Below are 19,994 nucleotides of genomic sequence, written 5' to 3'. Positions count from 1 at the left end.
AAGAGGAGAAGCAAGCTGTATCGCACAGGGAGTGCAGAATGAGATCTGGGTTAGAGCAGGTTATGATTACTTGCTTTGAGCTGAAATTTAGCTGGCTTCTGGATGCACACATTTTTATTCTGCAAGATGCATTATTCAGCTGGAATATGCTAGGATGTTAAAAGAATTAATATGGAAGCTGAATTATCAGCTATGTTATTTCCTATGGTTGAAGGTCTCCTCCCTAATGTTTAGCAGAATTTGCTTGCCTTAGGTGGACAAAATGGTAGTTGAGGATGTTATACATAAATAAATAAGGTATGCAGTACATACACAGATCATATTCACATCCTCAGTTGCAAGGAGTTGTCATTCCATACAGGAACAGAGAAAGAAAGGTGGCCTTAATTGCTTCTCTGATCTTGGACTGTCCAACGATCATATCAGTCCAGATTTCATTTATAAACACCTGGGAAAAATTCTAGATATCTGTGATGCCACCGGCAGCACTCTGTACAGCTCTAAGATGCTCTCCTGCATCTGCTTTGCCTCTGTCAAGAAAGTGAGTAGGTACTCAAGAAGCCACACCATGCTAGAGGGCAGGCCACAAAAGACAAGGGATGTGTCTTTACATGCATTATTGGCCTTATTTTCCTACACTCTGCAATGTGGAGAAGCAGCCGCAGATCCCCACAGAGGTCTTGTGCCCTGGGATCGGGGAGGGGATTTTTCAGCCACACTTCCCTCACCTGCATCTCTGCAAAGCCGGCTTCAGGCAGACTGAGTGGATTTCATTCTGCCTGGGAAACTTCAGCCTAAGAGATTCATGTCCACTTAATCTGGCTTACTAACTAATGTGTTTAAATATATGAAACACGATCTAACAGATAAGGAGAGGAGAAAAAGTGTAGGGGGAAAAAAAAAATCAATTCAAGCTTGATGCAACTCAAGGGTAGTGAGAAAATGAAGACTCCAGTGCTGACAAAGCAGAGGTGCAGAGTGTGTGTGCAGCACATGGCAATTTATTCCGGCCATTTTTAGATCATTAAAAAGATAGCCACACTTAGGAGAAAGTAGAAATCAGCATTTCATACCATAACTTACACTATCGTACTTAACACCCTGTAGGGAGAGACCTCCTATAGAGCACTTTAAAAAAAAAGAAAGAAAAAAAACCCACTAAACGCTCCTGAAAACTAGCCTATCTATTTTTGTGTTAGAGTTATTTTATATAATTAAATTATAGGTCACCATGGCTATGCTCACTCAAGCACATTTACTCTGTAAATCTCTTTTAATACCTCTATAAGCTTACAGTACCAGAACTCATATTGTTATAAATAGTTTTTGATAGTTGGAAGATTATGTGAGCAGGTTTACTGTTCTTGAACTTTCCCCGCTTTATCATGGATCTTATCAACGCTTTCAATGACAAAAAAAACCCACCTCAAACCTACGAACAGCGGCCTAAATCAATTCTGTCGCATTACCATGATTTTTATTGTTAACATCAAGCACCAGCACCGCTGGGAGCAGTTAGCGAGCGTCCGAGAAAGCCTTACCTCCACCCGGCACGGAGACCACTCTCCCAGAGCCCAGCGGTAGCACGGCTTGACGGGACAGTGCCTGTACTGGGAGAGCTGAGCAGGGCACGGCCTTCCTCCGCCCTGCGCCCGCAGCACGACGGCGCGCGAACGCACCGCTTGGCCTGCGCCGAGAGAGAAGACACCGTAAGATGAGCAAGATGCTGCTTTTTTTTTTTTTTCCCCCCTTACACATCTCTGCAGCTTTCCACATTGGTGCTCTCCTCCCTCCCAGTCCTCTGTGGCTTCATCTTCTCCGTAAGCTTCTTCCTCCCCTGTTTTTTATTATAACCCCTCTCTCTCTCTTCAGCCCCAAACTCCCCTCCTCCGGACCGTCATCCTCTCTTCTGTGCCCACGGAGGACAAGGAGACGAGGCCGGGGCTTCACTAAGGCCCCAGCCCCGTAGAAAGACCCGCCTGTGCGGACCCCAGTAGGCGCCAGCGTCACGGCCAGCCCACGAAAACACCCCGTCCGCACCAGCAGACTCGCGGCAGAACCAAGCCATGGGTTTTTAACGGAGACCCTTAGCTGCGACACCGCGTGATCACAGCTGTGGCGTGCTCCCTGCCGAACAGGCTGGGCGGGCTTTTTGTTTTGTTGCTTTTGTTTTAATACTGGCAGCTGCGGAGAGATTTTATGGACAGAAGCTTGTCATTTTATGTCTGTGAACTAGCAACAGTTTATAAAAATGCAGTTAAAAGTAGTTTGGCTTTTCTTTAATTAACACCATATACAAGTTTCATCTTTTTTATAGAGACTTGCTGCATTGCTGACAAACCTACAGTGCTGCTATGACACCCCGTACGTGTAGTTTATCAATAGAAATAAAGGCAGATTTTGTGATGAGCAGTTATATGGGCTTATCATTATTACTAGTTCATTTTTCCACCAATAAAAAGCTGTTGGGAAAGTAATTATTCAGGAAAACTCTTGGATAATATGGATGCAATTACTAAATCTTTTATTCTGTGGTTTAGTCACTGATGTTTTGTATGTTTCCAAATATACTATTTGTTTATGCAATACATTTAAATACTTGACTAAATCCTGATTATTAAATATGACAAGAAAATAACAGCATCATTTCCAACATTATACATTCAATATGCTTCCACAGATTTTTAACAAATGAAATTTTCTTTTTATGACCAATTATGTGCATCTAATTTGAAAATTGCAAGTACTCTAATGGCTATTACCATCCATAACCACTTCTACAATTTCCATTAAAATCCTATTTATTTTTGGTGAAAACTTCTTCAGCTACTGAATGGAAAAAGCAATTATGTTACCACTTCTGAAATAATAAAGCTGAATACATTCATTAAAGTTACAGCAATTCCATTTTCTTCTCCTTTGCTGTCCATTTAAGTCCAGGAATGTTTTCTCTCAAAATGTTTCAATTAGAATCCGGGCTACAATTAAAAAGAAGAGAGGAAAAAAGCCTTATGCAGTGGGACGCCCAAAATTGTGCTAGGGATAACATTTCTGCCTCGACTTTCGATAGGCACGGATGCGAGAGGCAGCTGAAAAGGGTCTCAGGCACAGAGCAGCACACGCAACAAGACGGATGCAAGCCCTAATTGCAACTCCCCGTAAAGGACAGAGACAACATATGGTGCCCAGGCGCTGCCGTCTGTACCGCAGGCATTTAGCCGCGGTCTTGAGCGGAGGCGAGTCAGTCCAAATGCTGGAAGCAAACCCTCCGCGACGCGCGAAGGCCCTACTTACGGCTATTTATGTAGGCGCTTTTTAATCAGCTGCACCATAGCTGTGTTTAAGGCACACTTCTAGGAACCGCCATCACAGATGTCTACAGAAAGCGGCTCCAAAAAAATTCTGGCACATAAAAATTACAAGCAGACTCACCTGAAAAAGCTACTGATAGCTAACTTAGCAAGGCCTCTTACCTTTACAACGCTATTCTCGCGCTCTGACCCTTTGAATTCCATTTTTTAACCCATTTAAACCCATTTGAAAACTAGTTTCTTTTCTGACTGTAATCCCCCGGACCTGGGGAGTCTGCAGTAGAAGCGATGATAACAGCTCTTGCCCACACGTCGGTGCAATCAGCCGTCACAGACTCGAACACATTATGGGGCGGAAAAGATCCTGCCGGCTGTGAGCAAAGGAAACGCAGCAGTGCCTGCGGCTCGCCGGGAGCCGGCGCGAGGGCAGGGAAAGCTCCTCTCCTGCTGCTCCAGCCCCTCTGACCCCATCGCGCCTTGCTTCTCCCTGCCTTCGACCCCGTCCGGGCGCAGCGCCGGCGAGGCGAGGGGCTGCTCCGCGCCGCGGCACCCCGCGGGAAGCCAGGCACGCTCCCGGCCTCCGCTACGGGAGAAGGGCGTTAAGGCTGGACAGCCGGCAGGGATGGCGGCGAGGCCCTAGCACCCCGAGACTGCAAGCCTTGAAGCATTCATCAAACTATTTAAAATAAAGAAATAGTTTCCTCTTATTCACTCTGCTTAACATCTTTCTAGCAAAAAGTAGAAGACAAGACCATTGAATGGAAAATACTATTTTCCTTTTAAGAGGAATTTAACAACTGTTCTGTTTTCATTTATGCTTTATTTTCCAGCAGCTGGTTATCCGAACCATTTAAAGTCACTGCATTCACGATGGTAAGCTGGTGTTTGACTCATTTTTGCTACCACCTTTCTGGCTGTGCTGTGAATAAATCACTAAAGCAGGAAGAGCAGGGTAGGGGATTTCATTGAAAAGGCCATTTTCCTTGGGCACAATCACTGCAGTGCATCTCTTCAGGCTCCAGGGTTTTTTCCCCTCACACCTTAAACGTTATCCTGGTGCTCAATTGTGACTCAAGTAGCAGAAAAACTCCACTTGTCTTTACTGTACAAATATCTTAATTATTAATATCTATGGAGACTAGAATTTCACTACAGCTGAAATTGCAACTTGCTTCCTTTACAATCTCTGGAATAGACAAAGCAATTTGAACTGTTTCTTAAATTTCTCAATGAACTAGCCACATTTCTGTTTCATCCGCTCTGTAGCGTTAAATGACATGAAAATTAAGACGGAAAGTGTGCTGAAAATTGAAAGTGCGAAGGTTTTCTTCATATCCTCAAATTTCCCAGTACTTTTGAAAGAGAAAAAGACACTGGACTTGTTAATGCTCTAAGCAGTCTCTGAAAAGCTGTTTGGGATCAGTGGCTAAAATTTCATCTCAGAAACTTAGGGTCATGTTTTCAGATCAGAAGGCTAGCATTTTTAACCGAAAAATTTTGTGCCGTTCCTTGCGTTTTATCCCCACAAAGTAACGCTACACAGCTGAAACCGAGATGATTAAAATTTCTGCTAGAGCTAATCCAAGTCAAAATTACCGACGTGTTTAATCTGTTTAACAAGTGCGGTCAGAGCCTATAAAATGCAAACCTATTACGCAAACGCAAGACTAGAGCAGGGATCAAGTTCCTTAAACACAACCTGGGAGGTCAGGCCAGGTCGGGTCCAAAGCAGCCAGGACCGGCAAATGCTGCTTGCTGGAGATGCTCCTTAACAAGTGTTGTTCCCGTAACTTTGATTCAGGCCTTTTGCACATCATCCATTAAGATGGCATTATAAATCTTTTCACAACAGCACAGCAGCAAGTATGAGGAGCTCTACTACATAAAGCAATGTCAGCCTCAAGAGCTAAGCAGCGCCCAGAACAGGCGCTGCCCAGACCCACAGCTACGAGAGGCAAATACAAGCTACACACCTCCGTAGGCTCAGCACAGGCAGGAAAGAGAGATCTACTCGACTCATCATTAGTTATAAAAATCAATATGTTCCCCTCCGGCTGCTGTGTACCAGAACCATATTAGATGTCAGCGCCGCATATACAGTAGCACCGCATCATGTTTTGACGCAGCGTTCCATAAAATAAAACCTGAGCGGAAAAAGGGTACCAGCCATTAAAATATATCACAGCAAACCACGTTACTGGAAGAGACAGCCAGAATAAAAACGTTAAGAAACTCGGAAATAAAAACGTTAGCGATGTTGCTCAAGAAACAGATGAAAGCATAAATCCAGCAACAGTAAATTTTGATCTCGATGATATTTAAATTATGTTTCTCTTTGAAGTCGTTTATGGCCCTTGAGCAGGCCCTCCACACACTCTCCAAGAAAAGCCCGAGAAGCAGAATCTTATTCTGAGCGAACAGCGGAAAGAGCAGAGCCAGTAGCAGTACATGCAAATGATTCACTGTGATTCATTCCTGAGAAGCAAGCGTTTATGCCCTACATTTTAGCTTTATCAAATAGTGTGCAATTATTTATTTGGCAAAGGAAAGCAGAATCAGTGCTTACTACAGCCTATTCCCACAGCTTCTTTACTGTCATCCTTTGTTTTTCTATATCTAATTTGAGGCTTAATCCTATTCTCACAAATGACAATGAGAAACTCATGTTGATTTTCTAGGCATTGCAAGCACTGAAGATTTGGGCAGGGAATCCTCACTATATTTATCTGTGAGGTACCACCTGTAGACGCATATATAATTAATGCCTTCTTTATTAATATTATAAAGTAGCAGCATTTATAACTAATTGGAACACCATAAAGAAACTAAAATGAAGGTGTCTCAATTTCTGCTGTTGGAAAGGCACAAAGGCCACAGCTACAGGATGGGTAGGTAGGTGCCTCAGTCAGCTATGTCTGAAATCAGTGCAAGTCCATGCTTGATGCTTCTTGCTGCAGCAAAACTCGGCTCAGGATTGGGGCTACAGCAACATACACTGCATTCAGAATAACTGAGGGAGCAAACAGACACAAATTCCTAATCATTCCTACTCCAGGAAGAGAACTGAAAGACTCTTGGTTAAGCTATTCAAATGATCAAGAAGGACCTAACAAAGCTTGGCTTCCTCATGACCCACGTTCTAAGCCAGTTCTTGTAGATCCTTAGCTGACGCAGGTTCGTAGAATGATATCTACGGCTTTTAAATCACACAAATGTACAGCTTGAACCGTACAAGCCAGCTTGCTAGCTGGTAGCGTAACAGCTTTGTGTTCTTGGTGGGCCAGAAGGTCACTCAAACTGAGCTGCCTTTGAGCTTGACTATGTGTTTCAAGTAGTCTCAGCAAGTTTGGGGACCTACAACAAGGTCATTCACAGCAAGGCTGAGGTCTGCTCCTGCAGGGCACTCTTGTGTTCAGTCGGCTCAGATCTCTGCAGAAGCCCAGCTCTGACTCAGGAGACAGAGTGTGTGTTTACTTTTGAAATGCATGGGGAACCATCAGCTCTTTGATCAGTTTTTAGGATTTTCACATAAGCATTTTTAGGGCTGGGAGCAGAAAATGAGGCATACCTTTACTTAAGTAGTAGTACATCCCTTTGCAGACAACGCAACGTAAGAGCTCAGGATGAAAAAACCTTCAGCCATTAGATAGCACGAGCTAGTCAGTGCTCCACTGGATAATCCATTAGCATGCTAAAAGCCACCAAGAAGCCACAACCTGCTTTTGCAGGTGTTGTTCTATTTATTCTAGTAAATGACTTAACACTTAGAAAAGTAATATAAGTCCATTTGGCAACATAAGTATTAATACTTCAAAAGAGATTTTGAAGAAAAAAATAGTATTTGAAATTAACAGTATTCTTAGTGTGTTGTTGGTAAAACAGTACTTTGAATTACTCATTTATGTTAACAGATACTATTTTAATAGAAGTACTAAAAACTCATCAGAGAAAGAACACCAATAATCCAAATACTACGTTTTTTGTAACATGCTTTGATCTCTGAAATCCATGTGAAGGGACCACACTACAGAAGTTAAGAACTTTTTTCTTCTTGACCTCAAATGAATTTGATTGAAAGGTGTATTATGGCTCTTGAATCTTAAAGATTAGCTTATGTCTAAAGCACGTCAGAAGCTTGGGAAATAATGTCACAGGCTTATTTTGAATAAATCCTACAATGCATTTCCTTGTGTCAACGCTCAGAGGACTTTTTAAATCATATAAAATTAAATAGGGTCCTTATCCTTTTGCTTTTCGTATGCTGGTAAGCATTACTGACTATAAAAAAACTTGCTTAAGTTACTGGAATCATACAGATACCCAGGGATCTGTGGTTACAAGATGGAGACAGAGGCATTACACTAAATAATGAACAATATTCTTAATGTTTTTTCTTCAGTATGATACAATTATCTTACTAAAAGTAACTCTACCAAAAGGATTTTTAGTTATTAATCTATTTATAAGTATCCTGCAATTCTAACTAGCTTTTCTAATAATTCTATATAAATTCTCCCCATATCTCAGGGGTTAATACTTCAGGCATTTGTCTACCTGTTTCCTAAACTGCATTTTTCATTTTGGAGTCATTTGAAAAAAGCCTGTTTTTAAAAAACAAAAAACAAACAAAAACTTCAGAAAAACCTCTTGGACTGTTGAAACACATTTCCAAAGATCATTTTTGAAGGGTTTACCGCAAATCAAAGCAACAATTCCACTTTTTCTGATGTACTCAGAAACATACGGTGCTCTTGCACCTCTCTTTGGCGTTTGTGTGGGTACGCGCAGGACGGGGGGCTAACGCGAGAGTGCCCGTTTACGGGCCATCTCTGCACCACGGAGAGCGAGGGCGGCCGGAGGCGAGGTGCGGACTCACCGCCGGCGCCGCAGGTGTGCGAGCACTCCGACCAGGCGGACCACGCCGAGAGCCGGCAGTCCACGACGCATCCCACGAGGCACTCGGTGCTCATCTTCACGGGCTTTTCCAAGTTAGCCTACGAGAAAATAACAAAATTTAAATACAAGCAGTGGCTCCGGCGAGACCCCAGTGTCGCCACTTACAGGGAATTTTCCTGAGGATATAATCAGCAAAATGCCATATCATTTTGAAGAATTTTACATCTATCTGTAAACCTTTGGGTCTTATTTTGAAAGGAAGATTCACAAACCTTTGATGGGTCATAATCTCCCTGCCCTGGCTTCTCTGGTGCTACCTGGGTAATATAGGACCTATAGCACTGTGTCCCAGGCACATTGTTCTGATACTAAAATCCCCCTTTTTGAGCCGAGGAGCACTAACGCACATTAATATTCCCGATTACTGCAATTCCAGTAATAAAGACAATTTGCCCATGACTCCGAAATAGCGTCTTGATGCGTATCAGAAGACATCAGTTTTCTAGAAATGAAGGCATTCTTCAAGCCTTTCCCTGCCGTGTTCCTTGGCTTCACCTGCTCGCAGTGGCGCGTATGCACCGGTTTGCCATCGCTGCGCACACAGCTCAGGAGGCGCCTCCTAACTCCTGGCCCGCAAGTCGCATTCGCACCGAGCTGGCACGTGCTCCACTCTGAAAGCACAAAGCAAAAGGGTTCAGTCCAGCAGGTCAGAGCTGTAACTCAGTTTTACATCTATTTGCTCAGCATGCTAATTATCCTTTCTTAATGCGGTGCTTCACCACGGAAGCTTAAATCAAGCCCGAGAACAAAACGCAAAAGGAAGTTACTTTAAAAAAAAGAAAAAAAAAAAAAAAAAGCAAGTCTTGGATGAGAAATTCATGGCTTCATGCTCAGATTTCCCCTAACAAAACTAACACATCAGACCGCACAGAAAACTGTTAAATGCCGATAAAGTGTATCAGTTAAATCCAGCTGGCGCATATACAAGACTGCATTGTCTGAAATAAAATTTCACTTTGATAAAGTAGCTATGGAAGTTTCTGAAGAGTAACTCTGTTTTAATCTATTTCTTGTCTCAAAGCAAAGCTTTCAATTATTTCAAACTAAGCTCTAACACTTATAAAAGTAGTATTTCTAGTAGAAAAAAAATGCATCTTATTACCTGTCCAAAATTATGATGTTCAGAATACAACTAAACTGAAATACGCCTTGAAACACCATTAAAAATGAACAAAAACCATAACAAAAATGGCTAAAATTCCCAGACACCACCAACAAATAGGAAGCATATGAAAGGAAAGTGTAATACTTTGCATCTTCCACCTCTGACAAACACAAACACATAAACGTTCTTCATTTCTGAAACGTGATGATGAAAAGGCATCATGATGCTATGTGTTTCTATGGCTTTTACTTCAAACAGGCTCTGTTTCTATGCAGACCTATACGTTAACATTTTCTCCTGCTCTGGTCTCCCTTTCCACCCACCCCCAAATTCATCTTAGATCTTAGTTTCGGTCTTTCTCATTTATCTGAGCTAGTCAAAGAAAAAGAGGATTTTTTTCATGTTTTTTTTCTGGTTTGTTTGAAACAGATCTAATTGTTTCTAATTAAGGTTCTGAATAATGTACTCTCAAAATATCCATGTCTATCATTATAACTTCTATTGCCTTCAAATCATACTTTTGTTGGCAATATTGGCTGCACTGGAATCCTATGGAACTTTTAACTGCAACTTATATATGTAATTTTATTTTATATATATATATATATATATGACAATAATGGAATAAATAATTCTGTTGATAATCCACCAAAAAGAATAGACCCAACTGAACTTATTTCTACTGTACCTGTAATGACAACTTAAGTAGTAAAATTGTGCATTTATCCACAAATCTGTAAAAACGTAGGCCTGTAATTAACTTCAGTGAAATCACTGATGTTTAAACATAACTCTTCAAATATCAAGCCTTTAACAAACACCACAAGCAAATATAACTAAATACGCAGCTGGTGAAAGTCAGGGTCCTTCATATAGAGATATTTAGAAAAGCAAAATTTCAATTTAATATCACTTAGTGAAAGGTGTCACTTTGGAATTCGCCCTGCTAAGAGCATATCGGAGCGCACATACCTACCTGTCAGGTTATAGTGATATTGGAAGCAATTTTGGTTCAGAATACACGGCTTCATCTGTGAACCTTCAGGGCAGGGCTTCGTAGCGACCGAGGACCGTAGCACTTGCCGTGTTCGTAACTGCATGGCATTCGGGTCACACACCTAGGAAAGTGACGGAGGGTAGAAGAGACCTCAGGAAATACTACAGACGTGGACGGGCTGGGCTTGTCGCATTCACATCCGCTGCCACGTTAGGCACGATATAATTATATTTGTAAAGCTACTTAGACCGAAGCACGCAGAACGTACTTCCCTGCTGGTTGTAGCAGTACCAGACCCTGCTTTGCTGCTGTGAAAGATGGTGGTGGGTCCGCAGCAGAAGTCTTCCAAGGCGAGACAGAGCAGGCGATTAGTATTTGAGTCTCATGAGTCAAAAAAAAAAAAAAAAAAAAACACTACCAGTATGCCGGTACCAGCCTAAGTACCCCAGTTTAAATATGTAGTATCATTTGGGAAAAAAATCTTTAATAGCAGGACCATCTGAATCACTATAAAGCAGTAACGATATGACCTCTACTTATTCACAAGTTGAAAAAGTTCCAAAGATTTCGGGCACAATTAGCGCGTTTTTAAGCAATAGTAGATGTTATAGCAAACCTTCCATTTACAGGAAGGACATCTGCCATTGCACATCAGTTATGACGCTGTCGATGGGACGGCGGCGCTTTCCAAAGCGTGTGCTGATGCCAGACTGCACGCATAAACCCGGCTTCGCCTGGCTGCGTTTTCACGCGGATGCAAACGAACTGAGGCCTCTCTTCATTCCCTCCCGAGCAGGCAACAGCAGCTCCAAGGATGAAACGCTCCTGACACTGGACAGGGCTAATCGGGGCTGAAGAGCACGAAAAACAGCTGTTTTTAACCGTAATGGCGGAAAAGCCTAAATAAGCTTATTCTGAAGCTGACGTCGTTAAGTGAGCACAGAACAGCCATTTAAGCTGCAAGGCTGGGCTGGGAAAAGGGGCCCGGGGAAGGGTGCTGGCCCACGGAAACGCAGCGCCGTTCCCACGGACCAGGCCAGCAGGAACGCACAAGCGGTCCCAGCAAACCTGATGGAAAGAAATCCTTACTAAGAGTTTTCAGAGCAATTTAACTGAACAAGATGACCCATATAATTCCTAACAGTCTCTCATTAGAGCTGAAGATTTCTCAGGAACAGCAGGAAAACCCAGAAAACACTGCAAGTAGAAATATGTTATTTTCATAAATGCTTGGAAATTTAAAATGTGTTTTTTCTATAGAGTACTTTAATACAAAAATTAACTAACAATTTAAAACCACAGATCTATTAACATGCAACTGCCTGCAAACACTAAACTCTGCATGGGCAAAAGTATGGATAATTCCTTCATTGTGAATATTAAAAAGAAATGTCATGGCATTACAGCATAAATCTAGATCTCAGACTGCTGTAAACAGGATTAGTTGCACGGATGATAGCATAACTAGACAGAATAAAAATCAGTACAATCAGAAAAAGGTCTGGTCCAGTCTTTAAGCTGTCAAGGCCTATTTTCCTTATGCTTATACTATGTGAAGGGAATTCTGTTATGCTCTTATTGCTGATACATCATCTTGTCAAATCATTTTAAATGGCAATCTTATTCAAATATCCCTGGTCATCTAAAATAACCAATTATTCTTAATCATCTGAAAATTACACCTATGCTAAGCGTTTGCCAACAGTTTGCTACCTTTTCAGCAACTAATCTGATTGTTCATCCTCACGATGAGGGCTAATAACGTCAATGATTTGACAATTTAAAACAAACAAACAAACAAACAAAGACGGTATCTCAGTAGCTACCCTTAATTAGTGTTTTTATGCATTATGTTACCAAGGTGTGCGTGTGTGTGGTGGGGACTCAATAAATTCTGTGAAAGAACAGCTCTGAAACACCTGCTCTTGCTTCCTTCAAAATAAGAACCTGCAGCCAGAAAATATGCATCATTTGTAGATAAGCGAATGCTTTTAATAAAACAGCCTTCCCCCGCCTCTGCCTAACACGCGCCCCGTTGTGCTCGACCATAGGGCACTGATGCACGGCGGCGCTGGCCGCGTACCCCCCGTCCCGCAGCCCCCAGCGCCGCCGGGCAGCAGCACTATCCTCCCTCTCCGACGCCTTCCCAGCGGGGAGCAGAACAGCGGAACGGCCGCGACTCAAACACAGCAAAGCATAGCTCGTGCTCGCCAGCGTACAAATAAATGACTCGTCTACCGCAGCTCCGGAGCTGCCGTTCGGACCGCGCTGATGAGCCATGTTGTGCAGAAGCCAGCTTATACGATAAGCAACCCACTCTTCCCGGGTTTGAATAATAAAGAATCTCTGTAGGAAAAGTGCTCGTTTAATCAAGCTGAGTACGCGGGGAACATGCAGGAATTCAAAGTCTGCAAACTGTAACTAATATCCTGTAATATTATTTGTTGAATTTCTCTCTACGTCAATTGAGAAGTCAATTTAGTTTTATAATTGATTTTCTGGCCTTACTCTTTCAAGTTAACTATGTAAAAAATTGAGCCAAATATATATGGAACTGAACAAGCAGCAGGAGGGAATGACTTGCAAAGCAAAAGATGAAAGCTGGGATTTTCAAAGGAGCAAGAGGGAGCCGAGGATCCAACTGCCCTGGAATCCCAATGGGCTTAGGTGCACAGCTCCTGTAGGATCCTTCAAAAATCCCAGCCCAGAAGAATTAAATATTTACTGTGTGATAGAAACAAGGAATGGCTTAACAGTTAGGGGATGTGAACAGTAAAAGTTAAAGAAGAGGGATTATTTCCAGTGGGGGGTTACAGAGTGTATTAGGAAGAAATAAAGAAGTGTGCAAGATACCGGGAAGAAGGTATTATGTCACCGTTATCATCACTGCTATCTCTAATAACTGTATGGATCTAGTCCTGAATTTGGATCTTAAAAAATACTGAGAGAAAAACTAATCACCACTGATTACAAATTACATTTTTTAGGAGGTAGGACAGAAACAGTGTTATCAGTAATAATACAGAAAAGGCAGCAAAAGAAAGGAAAGGAAGATGATTTGAGTAATTAAAGTAAGTAGTTAGCACAGAATTAATTAAGAACTAGACAAGACTACAGAAGCTGTAGATTCTGAATATTCTTGCAAATGAAGAAAATGATAAAAGTTGGCACCTATTCCTGATCTTCCAGGAGAACTGAGGTTCCATTCAAGTAATTCTTGCTTAACTTGGGGATTATGAGAGTTCACTACCTGCTCGGCAAGTGGAAATCCTTCGTCCAATTTCTGCCTCCAGTCAGGATAACCGAAACCCACCTCCTACGCCATCCAGGTGTATAAACAGATATAAGATGTATGGAGGAAAGCAGGAGGAGGGATATGGATTCTGACTGGTCATAGACACAAGAGAGAAAGCAAGACCTACGAAATGGGGGCAACTGTGCCACACAGACGCACAAGTTCAGAGGCCTGGAGAACTTTAAGTTAGGCCTTAGCCGTCAAGGTTAGGCACCAACTCGATTTGACATTTAAGTTTTAAAAACTAGGTTGTTTGTTGGATTTAGCCCAAGATTCTTGCTCGATGATTGTAATCAACAGAGCGTGTAATTTAGGCACAAGCCTCCTCTGATATCGGTGGTAAAGATGGAATTAATTTCTAGATGGAAATAATAATAAGGACTTAACTCAGGACCCAAATTAATATCCTACAGAGTAAGGACATCATACATAGACACAATAAATTTCTTTACAAACCTAACTATACTGTTCCAGCCTACTTTATTGTATTAAGTCTCACCATTTCCATTATCCTTTTCCATCAAGTGTGAAAAAAGTTGAGCTAGGGACAGCAATCTATAGACTAAATTATATAAACCACTACAGAAACAAAATATTCTAAAGCAACAAGAGGTACATACCATATTAAGAAAGGAATGAATCAGAGGTTTTCCCAAAGGACCATTCACTTCAGATGTTACAAAAGCCATCATCTTGTTTCTATGGAGGAATTCTTGGCACTGTAACTACTGCATCTTTAATATTTTTTTCAGCCAATCACATTTTTCCACCATGACCACTTGTCACTATTTTAAGCTAACACAGAAAGTGAGGGATATAAACACACACAAAGAATGTACCTGGCCTCTTCTCCAGGCAATAAGAGAGCAGACAAAGCACAGAAAGTTTGTTCTGGGAGAGAAGGATATTAAATAACGTAAAACTGTAAGGTTATAAATGCTAAGTTCCTGAATAAGAGTTGTTAACATATTACACACTAATATACACTGTTCGACCTTCTTTGTGATTGATTTAAAATGTTACCCATTGATCGAGGCTTTCAAATGCATCATAATTGTACAGCACAAAAGTTGTAATCCATTAGACAGCCCTTAAAGCTGTTTACTTTATCAAATAGCTCCTACAATGCAAACTGCGCTATATATAGCTAGCCGCCTCGCATTTACCAGGCTATTTGTACTGAAACAAGCCACCCTCAACTAAGGTAAACGCATCTGCAGTAATGGGTTTAACTAGCTTTAACAGCGCAATGAGACATTATCGTATTATTCATGGAGATATAGATGTTTTGTAACAAACACGAGCAGTCTTTTAAAATGAAAATTCACTGAATGAAACGAAATGAAAATGAAAATTCATGCCCACCTTTTCTTTCTGGGATGCATCTAAGTTCTGAAACCTTGCCTGCACCCACTGTAACAATTATTTTTTAAAATTATCATTAATAAAGACAAATAAAACCAGAACTAGGAATCTAAAAAATGCAGCAGATACTAACTTTTTTATAAGGCCATACAAAAAATTCAAGTCACAAATACGTGAAAGAAGCAGTGCACATTTTTCCAAAAACGCCCTGGACCAGCAAAAAGGCTCATGCTTCATCCAAGTAAATTATCGCTCGGGCTAGAAATGTAACTCCATATCAGTTATTGCTTTAATCCAAACTCCACACTACAGGTCCTCTGCCAAACCTACGCGTGACGCTGTGATGAAGACTTCCGCAAGGCACACAAGGAGCCACGAAGTCCACGAACGAGCCCACAAGGTCTTTCCCAGCTGACCGAGGAGGGGAAAGCATTTCCAAACGCGAACAACGCAGCCTCACGCCTCAGACGAAAGCCGCTACCAAAAACCTGCGAGTCACCTGTGTGGCCTGGTCCCACTTTGCATACGATCAGTTATTTAAATCCTACACATACACAGCAGATCCAAGAGAATAACAACCCAATTGCTACAAGTCCTCAGCGTTGCACGTTGCTACTGATCCATGTGGAAAACGCTCCCTGCAACAGGGACAGCTGTTCTCACTCACTAGACATGTAACCTCGAATAATTAACTAATTTCAGACCTCTCAGAATTAGCTACGAGAAATGCCAACAGCTGATGCAAACACGGAGGCCACTCAGATCTGATACTGGGGCTATGACTGTTACCCCACGATAGCGGAGAGCTAACAAAATAAATTTGAGATAATTATTTCAGGGACTTGTAGCACAACTTGCATATTAACTCATTTTAAGCATGCTTTGATGAATTCAATTGAAGTCAATTAATTACATTTCCAAGTCAGATGAACACAAAGTCAAGACACCGCAGGTAGTGCATGTTATTCGATCACTGAATATTTAACAGAGATGATAGGATTTCAGTTTCCAGATTGTTTAGCTGGTTCTTTGAGCAATCAAGTGATGATGTCTGGCTGAACACACTATTGTAGCTGGAACGAATATGAAATCTCTGAAGCAAAATGAAAGTTGATCTGATTTTCTCATGGCTTTTTTTTTTTCTAACTAGCAAGCTTCAAACTGTTATTTTAAATAGCTTTAAAGCCTGGATACTTAAGCTACATGGATGTTACTTAGCTACAAAGAAGAAAACTTTATGAGCCAAAAAATCATCTGCAATCAGAGGGAAAACCATTTTGAATTTACTTCTTACAACAGGGAATGTGAAAGTAATAGGGAAGCTTTAAGTCAGTAATTATGAACGTCTTGACTCCAATAAAGAGACAGAACCTCAAAAAGTAACCTTCAGGTATTATATTTCAGGCAGATGCATTTCTGGATCACAACAAAGTGCAATTAGAGAAAATTTTAAATTTATCTTTGTGTAATTTTGTATTAAAATATATCTTTGTGTGTATCTTTGTATAATCGAGACGCAAAAATAGAAATTCAGCTGGAAAATACACAGAAAGGAATTCTGGAGATATCTGAAACTTAAAAAGAAGACTCTAGAAAGACCAATATTTAAAAGCAAAAGGGAAATGTAGCCAGAAAAAAGTAAAAGAAACATTATAAACAGTGCATATTTGTGCAGAAAGAAGTATCGAAGAAAGTATTGACAGAGCACTGGCTGCCCTTATGACTCATTGATTTCAGTAAGATTCAAGATCATTTACAATGCTGAATGTTGAATATTCAATTGGAATGAGTATTGTTACAAGAAAAAATTGAATAATACCCTAAAAAGTATCCAGGACACAATGACATATTGACAAAGGGTAAACTAGATAATCTAAAAGGCCTTTTTATGTTTGGCTGCTAAGACTTTGTTATTCTGCTATCAGGATGAATTTATTACCAACTCTATAAAATATGAGCAGAACACCAAAGTGACTGGAGAGGAACTCTCACATGACCAAAATCCTAGGCAAATATATCAAATTAAAGAGCTACTCGGTCAAAGATGATGGTGAAACTGTGGTGAAATTGCGGTTGCTTGTTTCTTATGGGCAAGAATTTGTCAAGTTTCATAAATCCTCTTTATCTCAAGTAAGCCAGAAGTGACTAGAGATCGGGGAAGATGTCTCAGAATATTCTTTGCTGGTCTGCCTTACAAGAGAACTATCACTAAGAGAGTGCCAACTATTTTGATATGATATGTAAATGTGCTTGAAAGAGAGCAAACAGGATGAAGGATTTTCCTTTTTCTTCTTGGTATAATGTGACCATTCAAAATTTTCAGGTTACTTAGGGAAGCAAAAGGAGTCATGCTCAGAAAATGGATTTGCAGTGAATATACAAAAAAGTGTTTTCTACAGCCTCATTTTGAAAACGGACATTTTGTTCCAGTTTGCCATACGTCAGAAACCCCACAGGAGTATACCAGCTACTGCACAAATTTCCCTCAAACAAAATTAAACAGGCAGTGCTAATAAGCAAGAGGTTCTACGTATGCAAAAGAGGTTCTATGTATGCAAACTTATGGTTGTGCTTTTGGATAATTGACTTCATCGACTCCACCGACTTCACTGACTCCACCGATTAGTTTGCGGCCATCCTCCGTGACCACCTTTCCCAGCAGCAGCTCGGGAGGCTGAGGGTTGCATTAATTGTCCTGGTGGGGGTAATGCCTCCCTCTGGCCACCGTCTTGCCTTCCACCCCTGCTCCGTCATATCCAGACACATGCACAGAACGAACACAGTCCACCTTCCTGGTAGGGTCGCTCTGCGCATAGAGCAAATCCAGTGCTCGCCTTAGATGTGTAGCGCGGGTGCAGCCTGCGAGGGACTGTGCCGCGTGGTTCTCTCTTAAAACTGAAGGAACACGGACGGCCCATGCAGCTGTAAAAGTCAGACAGCACTGCTGTAAACTCTTCAAAGAGGGGCTTTTATTTTCCATTAAACCTAAAGCTGTTTATTGTTTAGTGTCGGGACAGAACTATTTAAACACATGCTCTAGCAGCACGCAGTCATCTCCGTTTCCCAACAAAGCGTTGTAGAACAGCTTGTGAAAACATATTGTTCAGCTAATTGCATTGGCATGCAGGCGCCCTAACACTTGTGAGTTAACAGCTACGGTGGCAAAAGGATGCGCAGGGAGGCACAGGAACCGTGGCACTCGGCACTGCAACTGCCAAGAGCTACGCTGCCCAACGGGGCAGCCGCCCACAACATTTTAGGCATCCCTTTTGTGCAACCGTGGGCCCTGGAGGCTTCACCACAGCCAAAAAGGAGTCTTCAGGCAAAAACTCAGGATGTCTTAAGGATACTAGGATGCTTAAAGGATTAGGCAGTGCTTCATGACCAACTGACTGCCGCTAAGACACCTGAAAAACACGCAGTGGCCTTGAGGGTATCAGCATTAGCTTGCTGCATGCAAAATGAAGAAAATCTATTTCTGAAAAAAGTCAATGGCAAAGAAACAGTCCTACCGCTGTGGGACTTTGAAAGGTATCTAAGCATTTATACTGGTTTCAGGAGTGTTATACTTCATCAAAACTAGGCTGCTCAGGAGGAGGTAAATACAGGAAATGATATTATCTGACATGTTCTTACTGAGTATATTAATACGCTACACAAAATATTATGGAAGGAAATTATCTGTGTCAGCAATAGTATAAATTCCTGTCCAACAGCCGTTCAGACTTTTGATAATGGGCTTTTAACATAAGGGCAATGAATATATGTTCATCACTTAAATACATCAAGCAAGTGTATTACAAAACTCCTTACATTAAACCTGGCAACTATTTCAACACTGATCAGAGAGAAACAATAGGCTTTAAATTACACGCTTTGAAGCCTGAGAGTTTTCACGAGACAGAATCTGCCACTTCTTTCCATCTTGACCACTTAGAAAAATACAGGGCATTTGGCAGTGGCTTGCATCCCTGCATAATGCACAGCGTTGTGAGTATTTCTGACATGACAAATTGTTTGGGTATTTTGCTGCCATGTCCTTCTGTTGCTGTTGCCCCAAATCTGCTTTCAAGGTTTTTAGGAGGAGAGACTAGACAAAAATACTGCTTTTTGAGAAGGGAGAGCAGTCATCCTCTCAGGCCTAAGACCCATCTAGAGGAGTGACACCACCATGGTTTACCAAAAGGTTGTTATAGGAGTCGTGCATCTTTGGCAGAGCACTCCCTTGGGAGTGTTCCTTAACATGGACAGCTTTTACCGTAACTAAAATACCAATCCCTTCACCCATTGTACTTCCTTGGGTCCCTTCCTGTAGACTACATGGAAGGATGGGTTGAATCAACTGTCACAGTAATAGCAATGTGTTTTAATAATTTTTTATAGCTCTTTCTTTGGAGCTGTAGAAAGATCAAACTCTCCAGATTCAACCATGCTGGCTGTAGAGTCCATTAAGCTTGAATTCCCTTGGAAAATCATTTACTTTGTTGTAAGAAAATAGCTGTATTATAAAATGGTTCGAGGGCAGTAAGAAGCAAGAAGTGTGAGAAACATCCCCCTAGGAAGCACAACTAGGTGAGCTCACCTGTGGGCACCTGCTCCACTGTCCCCAGTCGGACACTGCACACTCGCTGGGGCAATACAAGCTACACTTCTGAATTTCTTCTGGGATTTCAGACGGGTTACACAGGGCACTGGGTACTGTCTCGCCTTCCTGTTCCTCAGCGGTGTTTACACATCTACACAGAAAACAGAATTTTTCACATGATGGTCATCAGCTTATCATAGAAGTGATGAAGACGAACAGGTCTGCCCGACTCCAAATAAGACACTACATATAAAACATTAGTTCTATGCAGTACAACTGGTCAAAACATGGAATTAATTGCATTAATAATGCAAATGATTACACACACGATGTATGTTTTTGTTACTCACAGTTATTCAAGAAATACTTCAAACAAACAT

The 19,994-nt window shown here is 41.5% G+C and overlaps 1 protein-coding gene across 1 annotated transcript in view; it reads right to left on the bottom strand.

The window, feature by feature from the left end:
- Positions 1-19,994, bottom strand: part of THSD7B (thrombospondin type 1 domain containing 7B) — a 219,498-nt gene that overhangs the window by 15,090 nt on the left and 184,414 nt on the right. Inside the window, exons 16-20 of the mRNA XM_067298639.1 lie at positions 19,612-19,765; positions 10,349-10,490; positions 8,763-8,878; positions 8,188-8,305; positions 1,542-1,687 (exon numbers count right to left, since the gene is read on the bottom strand). Coding sequence (XP_067154740.1) covers positions 1,542-1,687; positions 8,188-8,305; positions 8,763-8,878; positions 10,349-10,490; positions 19,612-19,765 — 676 coding nt within the window. The remainder of the gene's footprint in view (positions 1-1,541; positions 1,688-8,187; positions 8,306-8,762; positions 8,879-10,348; positions 10,491-19,611; positions 19,766-19,994) is intronic.

Source organism: Apteryx mantelli, chromosome 6 (genome assembly GCF_036417845.1).
Source record: "Apteryx mantelli isolate bAptMan1 chromosome 6, bAptMan1.hap1, whole genome shotgun sequence".
Taxonomy (NCBI): domain Eukaryota; kingdom Metazoa; phylum Chordata; class Aves; order Apterygiformes; family Apterygidae; genus Apteryx; species Apteryx mantelli.
Note: the sequence above shows the minus strand (reverse complement) of the source record. Positions and strands in the feature narration are given on the sequence as shown.